General features: G+C 42.1%; 2 protein-coding genes across 5 annotated transcripts in view; one reads left to right on the top strand and one right to left on the bottom strand.

Annotated features, from left to right (window-relative positions):
• ISM1 (isthmin 1) overlaps positions 1–23,057 on the bottom strand; it is a 325,195-nt gene that overhangs the window by 124,227 nt on the left and 177,911 nt on the right. The window lies entirely within an intron of this gene.
• The window catches only part of TASP1 (taspase 1), a 120,368-nt gene that overhangs the window by 18,378 nt on the left and 78,933 nt on the right, over positions 1–23,057 (top strand). For all 3 annotated transcript variants that reach the window (XM_063125341.1, XM_063125340.1, XM_063125339.1), the window contains exons 5-7: positions 5,838–5,958; positions 7,340–7,424; positions 16,860–16,939. In XM_063125341.1, the coding sequence (XP_062981411.1) occupies positions 5,838–5,958; positions 7,340–7,424; positions 16,860–16,939 (286 nt within the window). The remainder of the gene's footprint in view (positions 1–5,837; positions 5,959–7,339; positions 7,425–16,859; positions 16,940–23,057) is intronic.

Raw genomic sequence — 23,057 nt, 5'->3', positions numbered from 1 at the left:
TGTCAGTCAGAACTAGGTCTGTCAGTCTTTTCTACTATGTCTTAATGGTTATATATCCATCGGTCAATTAAAACATAGCAGTTTCCAAGCACAGCCCAAACTTCAAAGTACCGAAAGATTCTGTAGTGGACTTGCCATTCGATGTGCCATAAGACATCTGGCTTCCAGATGACTGTCCTTTATTGAGGTGACTTTATCTATTGAAAAGGCCAATCACTGTGGAATTGAAACTGTCAGCTTTCAGTGGACCTGGTCAAGACAAGCTAACTTGGAAAGAAGTGCCCAGTCTTGTGCCATCGAGTCACTAAGATGATTTTGTTTCTAAACTGGGGGAAAAGGCCTTGATGATCAAGGCTTCTGTATTGTTCTTCTTAAAGGAAAACAAGAAACAACTTTGCCTTTTGGAACAGCTGAAGAAATGTGTTAATAACTTGCATTGTTGTGCCAACTTAAGTCTCTTGATCTGATCTGCTTATTTAGCTGGTTGTCAGCTAGTTGTGAGGTATGTGTACAGCTGTGTAACTGTAATTCTTAAGCCTTTTCAGACTACCCACATGGATGTCAAATACCATCTGTGGTTAGGTTCTCTGTGTGCTTGTTTTGAGGAAGGTTTAGTTTTCTGCCAGAGAAGCAAGTTGAATTGCAAGTAGTTATTTGGGCTCTGTATTGGAGAAATAGGGGGATACTGAAATTAACATGGTGCTGCAAGGTATTGGTGGTATGTAGTGGGGGTTTGTGATTGCTGAGAGCCTAAAAGCAGGTCATCTCAAGAGTAATGGTACTGTAGTAGCTTTTACTATTTGTCCATTGTCTCCTGACATGTCTAGGAATATGGTGTAGGTGTTCATACTCATTCAAACCATTAAACATTGAGTACAGTCTCCAAGTAACCAAACTTGGAAGATCCGTGATGTAGCCACAGTTTAATTATCTATTTTTATAGTACCCACAAAGGGGTACCGTTTAGGGGTTCTTAACCTGGGGTCCGTGAATGGGCTTCAGGGGGTCCGTGAAAGTCAAATAAATTTATTCATACTTTGTGTATGTCAGACACTGTATGAGGCAATCAGTTTTCAATAAAATAAAGTATATTCATTGCATGCAAAGTTGTGTTTATGTGCTTATGTGCATTTTTCTAGGGAGGGGGTCCATAGCTTTCACCAGATTTTCAAAGGGGTCCGTGACTCAAAAAAAGGTTGAGAACCACTTTCTAAACTGGGGGGAAGTTCTCCATATATTTGATTGTTTGTTATAAATAACCAATTCACATGGCTTGAGGAGCTAAACGACAATAAATAAACGTGAGAGATTGCTAGCTTGTAGAGATGGTAGTTCAGGATAGCCTTTGTCCTGTACCACAAACTGTATTCTGATTCATGGTTTAAATTACAGTATTAGGGGATGATGTGGATTGCACTTTTAGGCCACTTATCATTTTGTTTTCCCTGAAAGAAGCTAACAGAGCGGTCTTACTGGAGGCAGGAGGATCTGAAAGTGGATGAATCACTTTATCCAGAGCCCTGTGCTGGGCTCATGCCAGCAATGTAAAAGGAAGGGAGAAGTGGCATTTTCCTCCCTCCCTTTCAGTTTGTATTCTTTTTCATGATTTCCATCGCATTATAACTTATGGGAGGGAAATTATGTATGTTAGCTCAAGTGCTGATGTACTTTCCCCCCTGTGTTGCAGGGGTGCCTGGATATTGGAGGATTTTGGATCTTGTGGATCCAGAGCCTCCCCTGATCTGCCACCCTTTTCTTCTTCTGATGTTGGAGACCCGTCATAGGGATCATAGGATTACCCTCTAAAGCAGTGGTTCTGAACCTTTTTTGCTCCATTCCCCCCTTTCACCATTGTTCAGAATATAATTCCTCCCTTCCCAAGATAGTCTAACTCAAAAGGTGCATTCCAAATAATGTGCATATAATATTGAAAATCTTTTATTTTATTTTCTATATTAGTACATATACATTTATTTGGATTATTTTTATAGTAGAGTTTTACAAATTTAATAGCAATAGAAAATGTTGATAGATTTTAATTTAAAACTTGAATAAAATTAGTTTTTTATTCAAGACATAATCTACAGGACATCATACTTTGCTGAATAGTGGTCCCAATTCCCCCCCGAACCCTAAAATTCCCCCCCCGGGGGGGGAATTCCCCCCTTGTTGAGAACCCATGCTTTAAAGTGTTCAGTGGACACTGTTAGCTAACTAACATGGTGCATAAGTCTATTGCAATCCCAATCTGTAGAGGCAACAGTAAGGAATTTCTTTTCAAACAATTACACCTGATCAATGTGTATATACAGAAAGGAAGAACTAAACCAACAGCTACATATGTCCCAGGGTGCTTTGGACAGTTCTATTTTGATTGCTTAATTTGTTTGTCTATCTAATTAATTAATAGGTGATGAGTATGCAACCTCACTTGCATCAGCCTTAACATTTGCCCCAGGCAAAAGCAAACAAGTGTTCATCAAAGTATAGGCATATCACCAAAATGTTATTTGGTACATATTGAAACAAGAGTAGTGTACTAGTTGGCTTTAAAGCTCTGCTGAAATGTCTTTGTTCAGGAATGACTTCTTGAGATTTTCCAGCAGTGATTGAGCACAGCTAGAAATTATTGTGCACTTATAAAATTGGCATTACTTTTGCAAATACATCTTGAAAGTAAATATTCCAGAAAAGAAATTCTGCGTAATAAGATAGACGATGTGATGAAATTGTTTTGTCTATATATAGATAAAATGGTTGGGATTGTACTTTGCGGTTGCTATAGGAATAAGTCAATGGTGACATAATTTTCATTTGGTGAGTATTGTACAGGCTTGGCTAACAAACGCTCTGAATAGTGTCTTATCTTTCCTCACTCATCTGGATGGGTTGGTCATATTGTTTTCTGCAAGCTACTTAGGAACATAGAGGAAGACTTTAAAAAGAAATGAAATTTGTGGCAGTTCTCTATAAAGGAAGAAATACAAGAGGGCAATTTTAACGGATCGATAGCCATTTCCTTAAAAAAGAATTGATTGAAGGCTTCAGTCGTTCTCTTGCAGAACCGAATGTTTGTAGCGTGAAAAATTAACACCCTAAACTCTGTTGGTCTGTTTATTATCCACTTTTTGTACCCCTAAAGGGATGGCTATAGAGTAAGCTGATTGCACTTAGGTCACATTGAAACCAGTATGAAAAGGTAGGTATGAGTAAATGAAGCCGCACCATCTTAAATGGGAGCCAAGTTCAAATAAAGTTGTCTGGATCCAGCCTAATGTATTTGCAAGTACTTGATCATAACTGGATTGTGTAGTTTCAGTTGATCTAAATAAGGATTGTGATGATGAATGCTGCCTTTGTATTTCCACACTTTAAAAACGTATTTGTTTTGTAGTACTGGGAAAACGAGAGAATTCCTTCCATGTGAGCAATTTGACAAACTCGCTTCTCATGTTATCCTTGTGAAATGTGTACATATGACAATGTAAAATGGCTGGTTAAGAAACCTAGTATGGTGGCAAATGTGTACTTAATTTGCGGAGCTAGAAGAAACCACTTTATTCTTGGTGTTGAGGCTATTGCCTGTTCAGCACATGATGACTTGACTAAAGAGTATCCAGATTGCAAGTCCCCAAACATTTTACATCCCCCTACATCTGACCTTGGATCTTACTGCTCCTAATTCAGATTTTTCTCGGCAAGTTGTGGCTGGTAGTCAAATCTCTTTGGAAAATGTCCATATATAATTGCAAATACTGGCTCTGGAAAACTATTATCAGGGACGGTGGTGTAAGATCTTTGATTGAAGGTAAAGATTAGAAAATGTATAAGAAATGTCTCAGCCTGTTCATGACTCCAACTGTGGAATGTAGTCTCTAATTCAGAATCAATTCTTGTGAAATCCTGTGACTTTTAACTATGGTATAACTATGATTGGCCACTGTGTGAACAGCACGCTGGAGAAGGTGGACCCTTGGTTTGATCCAGCATGTCTCCTCTTACCTTCTTATTTGTACAAAGTGAAACCTGAAAATGTGGGAGCAGTTATTTCTGAACACTTAAATATTCTGTGAGTTCAGTAAACCTTCTTCATACAGCACAGACTTGAGGCTCTATTTTCTCTGTTTTCCAGACATTGCCCCTTTCTCACATCTTTTTGCCTATGAATTGCACTCCACCTCTCCCAATCATTGCAAGAATTTTTAGGAAACTCTCTTAATTCAGCGTAAAAGCATTTTAAAAACCCTGCACAGTCAGACTAAATGGGAGAGGTTCATCCCTCCTTGTGTGCAAGTGGAAAGCACTTCTGCTGATGTTCAGGAAGGAGGAGCAATATTTCCTCCTGGTTGCACCTCCTTATACCTTGTCAGGTGCCACTCTGGAGCCCCCCCCCCCAATTTCCAGCTGTTGCTGGAAGCATGGGCTGAAAAGCCTCCAACACCACGTGCAGCAGTTAGGATCCTGTCCAATGTATACCGATTTGGCTCATCCATCTCCATCATTACTCTAACCATACACCCACAAATTGTGGTTGCAGAACTTTGTCTAGCCAATTCAGTTTGGAGCTTGCTCTCTGTAGACTGCTTCACACATTAGGCAGCATCAAGGGTGTATTTACACTGTGTGCAGCAAGCCATGGCTAGTGCCTTCTCTCTAGCAAACACATGTACACTGTTGTTTTTTTATGTGTTTCTTTAAAACATAACTCTGTACCCATAAAAACCCAAATGAAGTGGCCCAAAGAAGACTGCCATCCCACTCACTATATTGAAAATAAGTGTCTTATTTCTTTTAGCAATAGTCATTGGCTTATTTCTATCTATAAAAAAATTTCCCTTTGGCCCTCTCCATAGGTACACTTTTTGATTGCCGTATTTATTTAGGTCATGTTTGCCGTAACGTTGCTAGGAAGAGACATGCAATCTGGTGGGAGATGTGGGGATGTGTACATACGTATTGGAACTACTTCCACGATATCCAGTGTAGTCTGTCCATAACACTGCATCATTGTTCTAGAATTTGTTATAAGGTTGCATACTCTTCAGGTACTTTGCCAATTCTAATGTCCGATTGTTTTAGTAGTACCAATACAATAAAATTACTTCTCTGGCCTTTTGATTTACAAATAGGATTCCGTTGTCTCGGTTTCTCAAATGGTCCTGCTGAAAAGAATCCCGTCCCCATAAGACAAATAGCACACTTCTTTCAGCTGTCAGTCTCTATATGTTTTGCACTTTTCCTCTTCAGTCTGCCCCACCCCCAGCTTTTCTCCTCTCCTCTGAGTTGCAAGTGGTGAGCTGAGCAGCACACAGTATCCATTATTTGACTCCTATCCTGTGCTATGATACGCAGAGGCTCTGCAGAGGCCACCAGTGAGGGAGGAAGCAGCAGCCAGGCACCTCTCCACCGTGCCTGGCTCCAGCTCCAGCTGAGAGCCCCCTCCCTCCTGCTACCAACTGTCTCTGCAGAGGCCACCAGTGAGGGAGGAAGCAGCAGCCAGGCACCTCTCCAACGTGCCTGGGTCCAGCTCCAGCTCAGAGCCCCCCTCCCTCCTGCTGTCACCTGTAACTGCTGAACTTTGCAACTAAGATTGTAGTGCCTGAATTTGCTTTCCTTTTCCCCCTCCTCCTCCTCCCTCCCAATCCCCTTTCCTTTTGTGTCATGTCTTTTAGATTGTAAGCCTGTGGGCAGGGACTGTCAAGAAATACTTTTGTAAGCCGCCATGAGAGCCTTTTTTGGCTGAATGGCGGCATAAAAATCCTTAAATAAATAAATAATAATAATAAAAAAATTATGGATGTTTGCCTTTATACATTTTTCCTTATATTTCTTTTTAGGATTCTCCCTTTACAAATGCAGGAATGGGGTCTAATCTAAACCTTTTGGGCGACATAGAATGTGATGCCAGTATTATGGATGGAAAATCGCTAAATTTTGGAGCAGTTGGTGCTCTCAGTGGTATGTTGATCAAGCTCTAAATGGTGGAATTCATAAATGCCTTTGATTGTGTGCTTAGTCTTAACATTTCAATTTCTTGTGACACAATATTATCAAAAAAAGGGTATAATTTTCAGATCATCTTAAGTATGGTATCATTGCATGGCGTAAACAGCAAGCACAATGGAGGACCTGGCCAGAGTCTGCCTCCTGTGAAGTGTGGTTCTATTTTCACCACAGGGCCTTGTAACTGCCAACTTATTCTTTCATTATTGACTTCTTGGGTATTGTATAACATCTTAGATTGGAGACATGTACAAAATGTTGAAATACGACAAAATTAAACAATTGAATAGATTGTTTATTTAAATGATGTAAATAATTGGTGTCCAACATCTTTGGGCCTGTGAGCACTTATCACATTTTGAAATAGTACCCTGGGTACACCACAAATTTTGGGAGCACCCCTTCCCTGTGTGTGTGTGTGTGTGTGTGTGTGTGTGTGCGTGCGTGCGTATGCACATGAATGTGCACCCTTTCTATGTGCTATTCACTCTAGCTTCTCTTTAACTCTCTGGTTCCTCTCTCTCTCTCTTTCTTGTTCTTCTTTCTCCCCCCCCCCCCCCCGATCCCCCCCGCTTGCTCTGCTCTTTCTGTCTCGCCATACCTGGGATTTCACTGACTGGTTTTGCCACGGTTTCCCCCTCTCTTTTGCTACAATCCTGAAGTCTGCTGCTTGTGTGCTCCTCCCCCTTTGCAAGGTCATTGCTGTTTGCCATGGTTCCGAGATCAGCAAACAACCAATGACCTGTGAGTGGCGTGTGTAGGGGTATCAGCGGGTTTCATCGCCAAGTGTCTTTTTTTTTATTAACACAAACATATATCTGTGCAACATCACACATTGGATGGACTCCCTGTTCCCCCATGTGTAGCTGTGCATTTGCGTTCCTGTGCATTCTGATGAGTCATTAAAAGACCCATCCCTGTAGCTGCGTCATCTGCCTATCCCCACTCATGTCTTCCAATCCACATGCGGAAGGACCATCACGGGGCACATGTCCTCCCACATAAGTTGTGGGAAACTTCCCTTGCGTGTGCCCCGTGAGCGCCGATCTCAGAAGCGAGAAAACTCGCAACCACCTTGCGAAAGGGCTGTAGGTATAGATTAAGCCAAGGTCAAAAATGGGCTGAGAGGGCTTTCCCCCCCTTCACAAGTAAATGGAGGAATTGCTCCATTCACCCGCAAAGAGGGAAAATAGCTTGGCAGATACCTCAGCCTGGCTTTATGGGCACAATGGTGCCTGGTGGGGGCATATTAGGGACCCCGATTTAAATACAAGTTAACCAAAATCATCTGTAGGTCTGTGTGACAATCTTTGTAAATAACTCTTGTCTTTTTTAGGTATCAAAAACCCTGTTTCTGTGGCAAATAGATTGCTATGTGAAGGGCAGAAGGGAAAACTATCAGCTGGCAGAATTCCACCTTGGTAATTACTTCATTCTGCTTGTTTCTTCTTCGGGGCTATAATGCATGCAATATTTGAAAGTTCTTCTTCGTGGTCTCTATGCATCACACATATGGGCTTTGCGCCTGCGCAGAGACCAGACCGGAACCTTCTATAGCTGAGTGGAACGTTTTTGGCGGGAACCCCTCCCCCACGCTACCGCGCACGTCCATGGGGTTCCCGCCCTTACCTCAGTTCTTCGTCGTCCGCCATTGTGCTTAGACCATAGAACCAAACCTCTTAGCGTTTTCTCTTTAAAATCCTTTTTTACTTCAAATCTTTCCTCTTTTCGCTTATTTCTCACTTCTTAACATCTTTTCTTCTATTCTATCTAAAAAAAAAAAAATTTTTTTTTTAGTAGTTAGATTTTCCTCAGCGATTTCGATCGCGGCGCTTAGCCGTATGGCAGTTAAGGCCCCATTTCGCAAGTGTGTGAAATGTGGAGCTAAGCTCCCTCCAACTGACGGGCACTCCCTGTGCGTCCTGTGCCTAGGTGAAGGCCATAAAGTTGAGTCTTGGCTGAATCTTCGAGGATGCACAAAACGGCAGCCAGTAAGTCCGTTGATGACCGTTGCACTGAGGTGCCTGAACATTCCAGAGCGGCTAATAGGGCTCAGATACCCCTAACGCCTGGACAAACGGCAGCCAGTAAGTCCATTGATGACCGTTGCACTGAGGTGCCTGAACATTCCAGAGCGGCTAATAGGGCTCAGATACCCCTAACGCCTGGACAAACGGCAGCCAGTAAGTCCGTTGATGACCGTTGCACTGAGGTGCCTGAACATTCCAGAGCGGCTAATAGGGCTCAGATACCCCTAACGCCTGGACGGTCACTGGCGAGTTCCGCGGCCAGGAAAATCTCCAAAAAGGCCCGGACTCCCAAATCTTCTGAAATGGAGAAAAAGAAGAAGAAGAAGAAGCGAGACGCAGAAAAACCCTCGTTAGGGTCATCCCGCACAGCGGAACTGGCTAGGAGTCACTCTACTCCTCCTGCCATACCGACCGTTTCGATACCGAGGCCTTCCTCGGTATCGAGATCCCAGTCGGTACCGATGGCTACGGTACCGACACATCCTATCAGTCTATCGGAGGGCGAGTTGCGGGATTCGGCTTCAGCGGCCTCTTTCCGAGAGCCTGCCAGGCTGCAAGAAGTTCAGGGACTAATCCCTCTACCGCCTTCGCCAAGGCACACTCTAAGGCGTCAATGGGGAGGAGCTTTTCAATACTCTTATCCCCAATCAGTATGTGGCAACTATGTATGGGATCGATATCGCCCACAACGATACTTCCAGGGTGACCACCAGTACCCTCAAGAAGAATATTATGCGCACCCTCCGCCTACGAGGATGTGTCATCTACCGCTGCCTCCACCGCCCGCCCACCAAACGTCCACGGTGTCGACGCCTCGACACCATACACAGCCATAGGCATCGACTGCCGCGGTTACCACGGTACCGACGGAGCATGTAGACCTCCAGGTGGTTACAGTATCCTTGCCTGAGGATAATTACCCATCGGATTCTGAGTCGGGGTTGTCAGCTACTCCATCGATGCCTTCACCAGAAGATGAGGTTCATGACAAGGACCCTTCTTCCCCTTCCGACGATATGGTCAGATTTTTTGACCATATGCTTAGAATGGCTCAGGCATTAGGACTGGAGATCCAGCAAATGGATGAATCGGTCGTCGATCCAATCTACGACGTTTTCCAGTCCACAACCAACCAACGACTTGCCATCCCTATTCCACATGCTTTAAAGCAAATGGCTCAATTATCTTGGAAAACACCGGCTATGACTCAAGCCACATCGAAAAGGCTAGAGACCCTCTATCGAGTCCAAGAGGAAGATGTACAGTTTCTGGTCCAACATCCCAAACCTAATTCGATCGTAGTGGAGTCGGCTCAAGGCCACTCACAGAAGGCACATTCTGCACCCGTGGACAGAGAAGGCAGAAAGTTGGACCATACGGGCAGGAGGATTTACTCCTCTGCCTCTTTGGGCATCAGGGCATCAGCCTACGAGGCTACCATGGCACGATACCAGCTCTTCCTCTGGGAGAAAATAGGATCCCTATGTGAACATCTCCCAGAGGACAAAAAAGAGCTGGCACGAGTTTTTCAGAACGAGGCCTCAGCCATAGCCAGGCAACAATTGTCGACAGCGAAAGGTCAGCAGAGGCAGCAGCAACAACAGCTCCAAAGCAAACGTCAGCCCGACTTCTCTAAGAAGCAGCGGGTTTGACTCCTTTATCCCAGATCCACCTCCCTTTGCGAACCGCCTAGCACCACATTACCATCAATGGGAGTCAATAACATCGGACTCCTGGGTGCTCACTATCATCAACTCGGGGTATGCCATCGAGCTCGATGTCCTTCCTCCTTCTTCGGGGGTGAAAGTAACGGCGCCATCCCCTCCTCTGCTTCTCGAGGTACAGACCCTCCTAGCGAAAGGAGCCATCTCTCCAGTACCCGCAGAGGAACTCAACCAGGGGTTTTTCTTCCGATACTTCACGGTCCCGAAAAAAGATCTGGTAGCGGACATTTCAACCACCCTCAACCTGTTGGTCTCGTTGGGTCTGTGGGTCAACGAGGAGAAATCCATCTTGACCCCACAGCAGAAGCTGGACTTCATAGGGGTAACCCTATCGTCTCGGGATGGGAGAGCATACCTGCCCTCGACCAGAGCAAGCACCCTTCAAGATTTAGCCATCGCTACCGAGAGCCGCCGAAAGGTCTCGGCATGGACAATTCAGAGGCTATTAGGCTTGATGGCAGCTACAACTGCAGTCATCAGGTTTGCAAGACTCAGAATGAGAATATTGCAGGCCTGGTTTTTAAGAGCTTTCGATCTTCGACACGATGCCCGGCGAACTTACCTGTCGATCCCGACGCAAGTAAGGGCATCTCTGAAATGGTGGTTTTCGATGTCGACGCTCCTAGAAGGAGTTCCCTTCCAGCAAGAAACTCCTTCGGTAACGATCACGACGGATGCATAGTTGATCAGATGGGGAGCACACTGCGACTCCCTCACAGCTCAGGGCCGTTGGCCTCCTTCCCAGAGGGAACATCATATCAACCGCCTAGAACTGCTAGCGGTGGAGAATGCAATAAAAACTTTTTCACAAATGATCGAGGGCCGAAACGTCCTGATCGCGACGGACAACACCACGGTAGTGGTGTACATCAACAGACAAGGTGGGACAAGGTCTCATCCTCTGAATCGATCGGCACTCAGGATTTGGAACTGGTGCATAAAGAGAAATACTCACCTGACGGCGATCCATGTAGCGGGCAAGGAAAACATCATCGCGGACGCCCTCAGCAGGTCTTTCCACGTCGACCACGAATGGGAGCTCGATACCGAAGTAAGAGACGTTCTCTTTCGGTACTGGAGCCTCCCTGCTGTCGATGTCTTCGCTACCGAAGAAAACGCAGCTTGTTCCAGGTTCTGCAGCAGAGCAGGAAGAGGAAAGCACTTGCTAGGAGATGCTTTCACCAGAACCTGGAAAGGAAATCTTCTTTACATCTTTCCTCTGTTTCCACTGTTGACGAAGGTGCTGGCCAAAATCCAGTCGGACAGGTCGGACTGCATCCTTATCACACCGTGGTGGCCTCGACAGACGTGGTTCTCCCACGCCCTTCGACTGTTGGACGGGAATTACATCAGACTCCCGCCGATACCGACACTGTTGTCTCGACACCAGGGCAGGGTTCGACACGCAAACCTGTCGACCCTCAAGATGACGGCATGGAGAATATCATCCATTCCTCCTCTCGTACCAAGGATTTAACTGTAGACCATATATTGTTGGCATCACTAAAGCCTTCAGCGAGAAGATCTTACGCGGCAAAGTGGCAGAGATTTCAAACTTTTGCCTTGGAAAACGATCAAGCACCTGAATCTTGCCCTTTGTCATTGATTCTCAAATACCTATTGGCACTTTATCAGCAGGGACTCAAACTCACTTCCATCAGAGTTCACTTAGTGTCTATTACGTCCTTTCATCGAGGCATGGATGGTTTTACACCTTTTGTACATCCAACATCGAGGAAATTTTTAAAGGGGCTTAAAAATATGATACCGACAGTAAAGAGTATCGTTCCACCATGGAGCCTATCAGTGGTGTTACAGGCATTGACAAAGAAGCCCTTCGAGCCCATGGCCTTATCTGACCTTAGGCTTCTAACATTCAAGACTGTCTTTTTAGTAGCCATCACTTCTGCTAGACATGCAAGTGAGCTTAGAGCTCTCAGGATAGATGCTCCTTACACTATCTTTCACAAAGATAAGGTTGTGTTACGCACAGACCCTGCCTTCTTGCCTAAGGTAGTGTCAACCTTTCATCTGTCCCAATATGTCACTCTACCAGCTTTCTTTCCGAATCCAACAACACCTGTTGAGTTTTCTTTACATACACTTGATGTAAGGAGAGCTCTTGCCTTTTACAAGGCTAGGACAGAGAGTTTTAGGAAAACAAAGCAATTGTTTATTTGTTATGGGGAGCCTTATAAAGGACTCCCTGCGCTGGATTGTAGAGACAATTGAACTTGCTTACTCTATCTCTAAACTAGAGCTTGTGAAACCTGTGACAGCTCATTCTACCAGAGCTGTCGCAACATCTGTTGCCTTCAGCAGAGGTGTTCCCTTGACAGAAGTCCGTAGAGCTGCAACGTGGTCCACTCCATCCACGTTTGTTAGGCACTACAGTTTGGACACCCGTGCGAGGCAGGACTGCTCGTTTGGAAGGACAGTGCTCTCGGAGATCTTCAGATGATGCACCAACCCACCTCCAAAGATATGTCAGCTTGCTACTCGCCCATATGTGTGATGCATAGAGACCACGAAGAAGAAATGCAGGTTGCTTACCTGTAACTGTAGTTCTTCGAGTGGTCATCTATGCATTCACACAACCCACCCGCCATCCCCACTTGGTGGTGTGAGACTTACAAATGACACAGTTATACGTGGAATGTACTTTATTGAAATTACACTCATGTTTATGGGGGCACAATGTCGGACTCCTGTAAACTGAGGTAAGGGCGGGAACCCCATGGACGTGCGCGGTAGCGTGGGGGAGGGGTTCCTGCCAAAAACGTTCCACTCAGCTATAGAAGGTCTCTGCGCAGGCGCAAAGCCCATATGTGTGAATGCATAGATGACTACTCGAAGAACTACAGTTACAGGTAAGCAACCTGCATTTATTCTTATTAAAAGAAGGCCGATGCTATTTAGTGCACATCAGTGGTAGCGTGCTTTTAAGATGCGGACTGGCTTGTTCATTGATCTTGGAACATCTTGTGCACTTATTACAGCTGTAAATAGAATGGAATATTAAGGATAAAAGGCAGTTTTAATTTCTTTCTTTGTGGTTGTTTACATAGATATTTACACTGTTACTAAGCTTTTATTTCTGATGTTTTGGTTTTGAAATATAAAAGTCCAATAAATTAAATCTCAAAGCTAAACATGACTTGTTGAGAAATCTTAGATTTGTGCACTCCTTTTTCTTCCAGATTTTTTAAAAAACTTAGCATATGCTCTCATTTTTCATCTGGAAAAATACTTTAAAGTTGATTTAATATTTGTACTATATTGAGGATAAGCTATAATTATTTTCATCCTCTACAATTGTAATAATTATGTACTAATTTATTCTCTGAGCATCTAGTTCAAATGGACTAGTTTATAGGACATATATATCTAGAAGTATGCATGTTGTTCATGACTGTAAGCAGAAGACTTTGCCAACCTGTTAGAATTATTTGGTTTGTTTCAAGGAGCTGTGTAATCATAGTTTTTCTTGGGCTTTTAAGCAACCTTTGGTGAAGTCCTTCACCCAAGACTTTTGTGGAGACTCAGAAACTATGACATTCCAAGATAATATTTCATCTTGTACTAACTATCCTGCTCCCAGGATTTAGCAGCTCCAACATAGGTAGTAACTTCTCTCTTTAACGACCACCACAGGGTTAATAATAATCTTTCCTTGAGGTTAAGAGATGAAAAATGGAACTTGTTTCATGCTTGCCAACTGTCGTGTTGAGCAGAGCAGCACAAAAAGAGCAAGCAGGAGTGTGTATTTAAGCAGCTGATTAGCCTGTCGCAAGCATAGAAGTCAGCTATTGCAAACAAAAGATTGAATGGCGGTGATGTATGTATACATATGGGTTTTATTTTGCTTTGAGTACTTTTTAATTCATAAATAATGTTATATATAGGAAACAAAGAATACAAATAAACTGATAATTTCTATGATGGACAGATGTAGGTATGTGTGTGTGCTGAACCCATCTTTTGATACGTTCAGAAGACACCTTAAACCATGGCTAATAACACAGTGGGATAAATAAACCCTAGTTGCACATGAGTGCAGCTACATCAGAAAAGGATATTGAGGTTGTAACAGAAAGCTCTCTGAAAATGTTAAAGAGAACAATACTACTGTGCTGTAATAGCAAAATAGTGAAAGATTCCTAAGAATGTGGGGAAGAAGAAGGACCGAGGGGAAAGGAGCAGGCAGAAGTAACATCGGGGCCTGCTCCTGCTGGACTCTTCCCCCCCCCCCCACAGGGCAAACTGCCATCTTGGCCCTGTGGGGAAGAAGAAGGACCGAGGGGACAGGAGCAGGCAGAAGTAACATCGGGGCCTGCTCCTGCTGGACTCTTCCCCCCCCCCCCACAGGGCAAACTGCCATCTTGGCCCTGTGGGGAAGAAGAAGGACCGAGGGGACAGGAGCAGGCAGAAGTTATTATTATTTATTTATATTATTATTATTTATTTATATAGCAGGCAGAAGTAACATCGGGGCCTGCTCCTGCTGGACTCTCTCTCTTTCTCTCTTTCTCTCTTTCTCTCTTTCTTTCTCTCTCCTCCCTCCCTCCCTCCTTGACTCCTTTTCCTTGTGTGTCATGTCTTTATTAGACTGTAAGCCTGAGGGCAGGGACTGTCTTTTTTGCGAAGTGTAAGCCGCTCCGAGAGCCTTTTTTGGCTGAGGAGCGGGGTATAAGTATGATAAATAAATAAATAATAAATAAATAAGAATGATTAGTGAAGGAACAATTTCTAGCTCAATGTATAAGTGTGCAACCAAACCTGGGTTTTTTTGTATAGTTCTGGCTGCCCAGCATTTCTCCAAAGTGCTCAAGGCAGCTTATTATTTAATAATAATAATAATAATACAGCACACATACAAAAACAACCAATAAACTTGCCAGAGAAATCATCCAAATGTGTGTTGAAATATAAAAATGGCATAGTCCTAATAGAAATTTGCCAAAGAAGAATACTTCCTCACCTCAGCAGACACAGCATTACAGAGTCTAGAAGCTACAGTACTAAAAACCTTAAAATGGATTTTAAACGGCTTAAAATGGTTGGGGCTTTTTATAATTCACCATATAGTCCGTCCCGCACACTCAGGTCCTCTGGGGTGAACTTACTTCAGTCAGCTAAAACTAGGCTGACATCAGTTTCCCAGAGGACCTTTTCTTCTGTCGCCCCCAGATTGTGGAATGGCCTGCCGGAGGAGATTCGTAAAATTAACTCTGTGTGATTTTAAGGCAGCTTTAAAGACTAGCCTTTTCCGGCAGGCCTATCCAAATCAATGTAAAATCAAGAATTTTTAAGACGTATTGATTCCTGTTCTAATGTTGTTCCCCGCCTCGATCCAAAGGGAGAGGCGGCTAAGAAATAAATACATTATTATTATTATTATTATTATTACTGAGTGGGAAAATAATTCAGTAAGGATCATGATTGATATATAGATATACATTATTACTTTTTCTCAGAATAAAAACTCTTGGGGTCCTCCAATGTAATTAGAAATAGTAGGTTTTAAGACAAAGAAATAAAAACACTGTGCAAACAACCAATGGAACTCATTTCTACAGGTTTTAATTGTAATTGGCAGAAATGTCTTTAAGGAGCTATTGGACGTCTGTCAGTGGCCGTTAGCCATGCAAAGAAGAAGCGTAACTTCCATTTCAAGAGATAGTATATGTTTGATGTACATAAGATGGTTATTCTTTTATTTTTTTAAAGTGTGAAATGGGAAATTAAATAACATATAGCAAATATCTGATCTGAAACGTGTGGGAAATCTTTCATTAATTAATTACTTAGGTCTATGTTATGCTTGTTGCACAATAGACCTTCTAGGTTATAATTCTGAAATTATTTTCCCCAATATTCTCAGTTGTGTGTGTTACATAGGTTGGTGCAAGTGTCAAACTATGGTTAAGGGTGAGATTGCATGTTTTTTTTCTTTCTAACATGAAAATTTCCCCGCTGCCCTGGGAGGGTTTGCATATCACATTAAGCTACGGTTCCTCCAGAATCTGGGCTTATTGTTTACAAACTCGTAAATGCTGCCTAATCGTTACTGATGCAAGTGGGAGCAGCTAAATAACTCACAACAAAACATGGGTAATTTTCCTGGCTTGTCAGGAGAAAGTTAAGCTAGAGGTTCTGATGTCACAGTCTCGCATGCAGTGGGAGCATTCTCATGCACAATAAGCTAGGATTCCAGAGGAACCATGGCTTATCATGGTGTGTAAACCAGGGTCATTGTATTTGCATAGTAATTAATCAGGGTTAAAACTAGCCATGGTTCTCTCTTCACTACAGTTTATAAATGGCTTAGTTTGAAATCCGGATTGAGGGAACCCCATATAGTTTTGGCAATGGTTAAGACTGCAGGGGAATTTAAAACCGAGGGGGGGGGGCATGTAATCCTGTTGTACTAGTCTGATCCCTAAGCTATGATTATACCTGCACTGGCTCTATGCAGACATTTACTTTTCCTCAACTTGATCAGCTTCAGTGAATGGTTGAAACCATTATAATATTAAACAAAGCTTTGATATTTTTTTTTTAAAAAATGTGTGTGTGGAAATGAAATATTTAAAAGTGTTCTAAGAAATTATTTTGTTCTGTCCTGAAAAATAGTTGATAGAGATCTTTCTTTTACAGTTATTAATCCTTGTTTCTACATCAAATTAAATATTACAGAAATGCAGACTAAAAGCCAATGTCTCTGAACTTGTTGAAAAGTGTGGCTCAGGCTACAATTTTAAACACACTTACTTCACAGTGAGCCCCAGTGAATTTAAAAGGTTATACTTCTGAGTAAAGATGTTTAGGATTAGCTTGTGTATCTTTTCCATGTATTGGATTATTGAATCTGTAAATAATATTTCTGTGATTTCATGCCACTTTAGTTTGACTTAATTACAGCACAAACATTAGAGAACAAATTTTAGAGAAACTGTTCAAGTGTTCCGCTGCCTGAAGGATTATGTCCTTCACAAAATAAATAGTTTGCAATTGAACTGCAGTTTCTAAATATGTTCCAAATTACAGCCTTTTGTATAAACTCTGCATTTCCCATACGTTCTGCCTCCCCTATTTCTAGTTTTTTAGTTGGTGAAGGAGCTTTCAAATGGGCAGTGGATCATGGGATACCAGCCTGTCCTCCAGGTGTCATGGCGACAAGTGAGTAAATTGTTGTTAGGAATTGTTTTGTTTTTGTTTTTTTAAATTTAAGGCACACAATCCAGGCAACATTGAAATTAATGGGGATTTAATCGAACGCTTACATATTTAGGTGTACCTTTCATATCAATGGGACATAATCAACCTGTTGTTCTTTTTGGGGATTGCGTCCTAAATATTATCTGACACTTCCCATATCTGAGCCAGCCTACTGAAATATTTTAATGCGACCAGATAATATCAATACAGTTCTGTGTACATTAAATGCACAGTTTGCTTAGTATCTTAAAATACCTAAGACCATCTTCTGAGTCCCTTTTTTTGGGTACCACTGCCTTACTTGGGTCGTGACCAGGGAAAGGCCCTTCTCTGTGGTGCCCCATTTATGGAATATTTTCCCTAGTTGCCATTGTCAGTTTTAGGCACCGTGTCAAAACATTTTTATTCTTCTGGTTATTTGAGGAATAATTTTGTGTCATCTTAATGTTGTTGCTTTTGACGCACTCTGGTTCTTTTGCTATTTGCATATGATTATATATATTTTTGAATTTTAGAGGTTTTAGTAGTTGGTTATTGCAAGCTCTGTTGGGAGTGTAAAGCCTGAAAGTATTATCATTCTAAATATTTTAAATAAAATATTGTAGTGGTGCATGTTTGCTTGAAGTTCTCTTTGACAACCAAACGTAATCCAGATGATGGCTTAGTTTGGACAGCATGTTAGCCAACACAGTGTGAAAACTCCACTCAACGGTTGGGTTTTTAGGTGGGTACTTCCCACACAACATGTTCTAACTCCACCGTTGTGTGACTGTGGGCTACCATGGAGTTGCGAAAAATCCGTTGCAACATTTGATTGACAGTTCCTCTGCCCTGTCTCAAAAAACCCAATCCCGGCGGCTCTCCTAGAGCGGCACTTGATCCTTTCACCGCTCTTGCCAGGGAACTCTGTACCTAGTAGGAAAAGTCAACTCAACACATTGGAAAACTCCACGGAGCCCACCACACCATACAACAGTTGTGCAGGAACATTCATTCCTCTGCATAGTGTGGATATTCTGTGTGGAGTGTTTTCCCCCACAAAAAACTTTTACCGCTGCATGGAGTTTTCCCGCCAGACAACTCTTTTCTCAACGGTGGTGTAACAACTCCACTGTGGAGTTCTAAAACCACTGTTGACTAATGTGTTGTCTGAACTGAGCCCATGTCTGAGGTGAAACAGAGCTCATACAAGAAGTTACTAGAGTTGAAATTTATTGTCGTCATCCTATCCCATTTAATATAAACTTTTCTAGATGATTACCTTTGTTTGACTTTTGACTGGTGTAACTGACTCAATATTTTTAGCAGCAAGCAGATAGTACAACTTATGTCTTCTGAGTGTGAACGCTTGCATGGTGGTTTGCATGACTTGAAATGGCTCCATTCTGACAAACCTATTATGAAATTAGAAGTATTTTTATTTGGTATGCCTCTGCTGTTATTGAAGTTAGTAAAGCATCTATACAGATACCTAAAATTTAAACATTCTAAAGGTGTTTAATATATAAACACATTTTTGCTAACATATCAGCAAAATGTCACCTTCCAATACCTATTTTTTGTCTGTGTCTTTCATGGGTTATGTAGCTGTTTATAAGCTGCTGAATTGATTGCTGTGCTAAATGTACTTACTTTCTCTGGATCATCTCTGTAGTAATAGACCCTTGTAACTTTCCCCCTGCCAATTGCATTTTCCCTCAACCTACTTCAGAAGGGAAACTGCAATACCACTTCATCTCTAGTGCCTTTTCAGTACAGTCCATAAAATGACTGCCAGGGGGTGCTGTATGATTGGCCAGAGCTTGGATGCTTTTTGAAGATTAAGAACGTATCCTTTTTTGCTGTTGTGGTGGTGGTTGTACTTAAGCTATTTTCTAGGGCTCATAGCATGTTTTTAACATGCGTTTGGTGACTCTATAGATACCATTTTTTTACCTCTGGTGGCAAAATAGACTTCGTGAAAGTTCATGAACTGTAAAATTGTTAGATATCTAGTGAAGCCTGTTTTGCCTAATTTCAATGTACTGCTTAACTGCTGTTAGAATGATTCTTAACTACGGTTAATCTGAACACTGAAGTTGAGGGGAAAACATAGATTACCTTAATAGAAAATACCACTCAAAGGACTCAATTTGGTAAAGAGAATGGAATAATAATCCAACATTTGTCTAAACACAAACGTGTGAATGAAGCATAACATGAGCAGTATTCTTCTGTTCTACTTTCTAAATAGCATAGATAAATTATATGTAGCCTTGGTTTTTCCATTGATGTATTTTCCAGCAGTGTATTTTAAACACACATCTATCTAGATATAAATATATGAATAGTGTCGTGACAAAATTAACTTATAAACGTTGTATTTACTTTAACTTTGGGGGTTTCCAAAGATGTTTTTTAAAAAGTTAAAAACATGAACCTTAACAAACTTAAAAAACACACCTTGTTTCCCTTTGGCCTGGTTCAGACACCATGGTATGGTTGTCAGGAATGTGCTGGAGGCATCTTCATCCCCTCTTTATCCCTTTTCCAATTCCCTCCTCTCACACCTGGTTTGCGGTAATCATATTTGCCTCATGGCCAGAACGGAAACCCCCCCAGTTTGAAGTGGATTTCGAACTTTAAAATCCTCAGCATGTCCACTAAGAAGTAAGCCTATGAGTTTTATTCATAGGTAATTGGATATTGGATAGCAGTCTAATTCTGGTTGGAGGTATACTTTGCTTAATATGAACAAACCCGGGAAGTGGGAATTCACACATTCAAAGGTATGAGGATGGGGAAAGTGGGAGCTTGTCGCACATCTTTGACAGCTGGTTGTGATGTCTGAACTGGGCTGGTATTCAAGGTAAACAACTTCCATGAATGTATTAATGGCAGCCAGAATGGTCTTAGCCAGGTATTGGGGGAAAAAATCCAATGATTTCTTTATGAAATAATGGTTAGTTAAAGTTTTAGAAATTGCACATATGAATAAATTCATGGACATCATTCATCGTAGGAATGATCTTAATGTGGCTTAAACAAAGGAAGTTGAAAGACACTGCAGTGAGTGACAGTTGAATTACAATTTATAAAGAAGTTCAATTTTATCTACTGTGGCCTGATTCACAATAATGGTGTTTTACCCTTTTACAGACCATGCCCTGGGATCATAGCTGTAAAAGTTGCATAAAAGCAAAGGCTGCCATCTTCCAAACCCTTATATTCTCTATTATTTATTGAATAAAGTGTTGAAGGCATATGATGAGATAGGCATATGATGAAACTAGCAAGGCTGGGTCTGGTCGGTGCCTTGATGGGAGAGTGCCTGGGAACTTTATATATGCTTCTTTAAGTTCCAATGTGGGTGAAAGGCAAGGAATACATTAAATAAATATGATGGCATAAAAGTAATGCAGACATGGATATACATGTAACAATTTGAATCCTGAGAGGAATTCCTGTATGTGAACTCTATATGGGAAAAGGCAGTTTTAGAGATCCTTGGCTAACATTATTATGTCACAACATTAGAGAAAATAAGATCAATTCTTTTTAATGCAGCTGACATTTTATAAGCGACCACATTTATCAGATGCAATAACCAATGAAATGACAGGAACAGAGTTGGAAGAGGTGTCATAGATAATCTAGACTGGGGTGGGCAATTTGTGGCCATCCAGATTTATGTCTTACAGGCTAGGGCTGATGGGAGTTGTAGGCCGAAGCCTTGGGAGGGTCACAAGTTACCCACTCCAGTTCTGCAACAATATCTTATACATAGAGAGCTTCTAGAAATTAGGTTTTAAAATTAAGGAAGGTTTCACAAATCTTGTTAGCCATCTTATTACATTGTACACATGCATTCTAAATCGACGCTGTTTTATAACCTGGTGTTTTTAATATCTTTTGTGATGTAATTTATGTTTTATTGACCCCATTAACTATGGCTCAGTTAAATTAGTGAGCATCAGGTGCTCATGCTCCCACCTCCTCTCAGATTCCCTGCTTGCCTCAAAGAATCTGCCATTTTATGCCCCATAATCTGCCATTATATCTGAATGTCAGATTATGGATTTTGCACTTGCCTTCCAAACCAGAATTGGAACCCACAATTTGTCTTGTGAATCACACCTACATGGTGTAACTTCCCTTTCATCCTGTGGCTTTGGGTAATTTGAATACTAGCCCCATTTGTTAGTAGAACTTGTATTTTTTTGCTGCTTTCTCCTGTATGTTCATTGTACTGTTGGGAGTTGATTCTTGTATATCAAGCAGTTACATCAATAAAGTAGATGAACGAGGATGTAATCCTATGCACACTTAGCTGAGACGATGCCCAATTGAACACAGTAAGCCTTCTGAATAAGCATGCGTGGGATTCCACTATTAGTCAAAGAATACCTTGACTAATGGACAAGTAATGTTGGACAATAAGCCTGACTTTTTTTGTTAGTACGACTAGTGAATACTCTTTAATCAACATCAGTTACTGATAACTGAAGTCTTTCGATAATCATGAATTCATAAATATAACCAAGTATTTAGGTTTGAGTGAGAGCTGTTCCTGTCTGTTCCAAAGTGTAGCATTTATTTCATAGAATCATAGAATAGCAGAGTTGGAAGGGGCCTACAAGGCCATCGAGTCCAACCCCCTGCTCAATGCAGGAATCCACCCTAAAGCATCCCTGACAGATGGTTGTCCAGCTGCCTCTTGAATGCCTCTAGTGTGGGAGACCCCACAACCACCCTAGGTAACTGATTCCACCGTCGCACTGCTCTAACAGGTAGGAAGTTTTTCCTGATGTCCAGACGGAATCTGGCTTCCTTTAACTTGAGCCTATTATTCCGTGTCCTGCACTCTGGGAGGATTGAGAAGAGATCCTGGCCCTCCTCTGTGTGACAACCTTTTAAGTATTTGAAGAGTGCTATCATGTCTCCCCTCAATCTTCTCTTCTCCAGGCTAAACATGCCCAGTTCTTTCAGTCTCTCTTCATAGGGCTTTGTTTCTAGACCTCTGATCATCCTGGTTGCCCTCTTCTGAACACGCTCCAGCTTGTCTGCATCCTTCTTGAATTGTGGAGCCCAGAACTGGACACAATACTCTAGATGAGGCCTAACCAGGGCTGAATAGAAAGGAACCAGTACCTCACGTGATTTGGAAGCTTTACTTCTATTAATGCAGCCCAAAATAGCATTTGCCTTTCTTGCAGCCGTATCGCACTGTTGGCTCATATTCAGCTTGTGATCTACAACAATTCCAAGATCTTTCTCGTTTGTAGTATTGCTGAGCCAAGTGTCCCCCATCTTGTAACCGTGCATTTGGTTTCTATTCCCTAAATGTAGAACTTGGCATTTATCCCTATTAAATTTCATTCTGTTGTTTTCAGCCCAGCACTCCAGCCTATCAAGATCACTTTGAAGTTTGTTTCTGTCTTCCAGGGTATTAGCTATCCCACCCAATTTTGTGTCATCTGCAAATTTGATCAGCGTTCCCTGCACCTCCTCATCCAAATCATTAATAAAAATGTTGAAGAGCACTGGGCCCAGGACTGAGCCCTGCGGCACCCCACTCGTTGCCTCTCCCCAGTTTGAGAAGGTTCCATTGATAAGTACTCTTTGAGTCAGATTCTGTAGCCAACTGTGGATCCATCTAATAGTTGTTCCATCTAGCCCACTTTTAGCTAGTTTGTTAATCAGAATGTCATGTGGTACTTTGTCAAAAGCTTTGCTGAAGTCAAGATATATGACGTCTACAGCATTCCCACAGTCCACAAGGGAGGTTATCCTATCAAAAAATGAGATCAAATTAGTCTGACAGGATTTGTTCCTGACAAATCCATGTTGGCTTCTAGTAATCACTGCATTGATTTCAAGGTGTTTACAGATTGACTTCTTTATAATCTGCTCCAGAATTTTCCCAGGGATGGATGTCAGACTGACTGGTCTGTAGTTTCCAGGTTCCTCCTTTTTGCCCTTTTTGAAGATAGGAACAACGTTAGCCCTCCTCCAGTCGTCCGGCACCTCACCCGTCTTCCATGATTTTGCAAAGATAATAGACAAAGGTTCTGAGAGTTCTTCAGCTAGCTCCTTCATT

The sequence above is a fragment of the Elgaria multicarinata genome, chromosome 4 (genome assembly GCF_023053635.1).
Source record: "Elgaria multicarinata webbii isolate HBS135686 ecotype San Diego chromosome 4, rElgMul1.1.pri, whole genome shotgun sequence".
Taxonomy (NCBI): domain Eukaryota; kingdom Metazoa; phylum Chordata; class Lepidosauria; order Squamata; family Anguidae; genus Elgaria; species Elgaria multicarinata.
The sequence above is the reverse complement of the archived record's forward strand: the minus strand, read 5'-3'. Positions and strand labels throughout refer to the sequence as shown.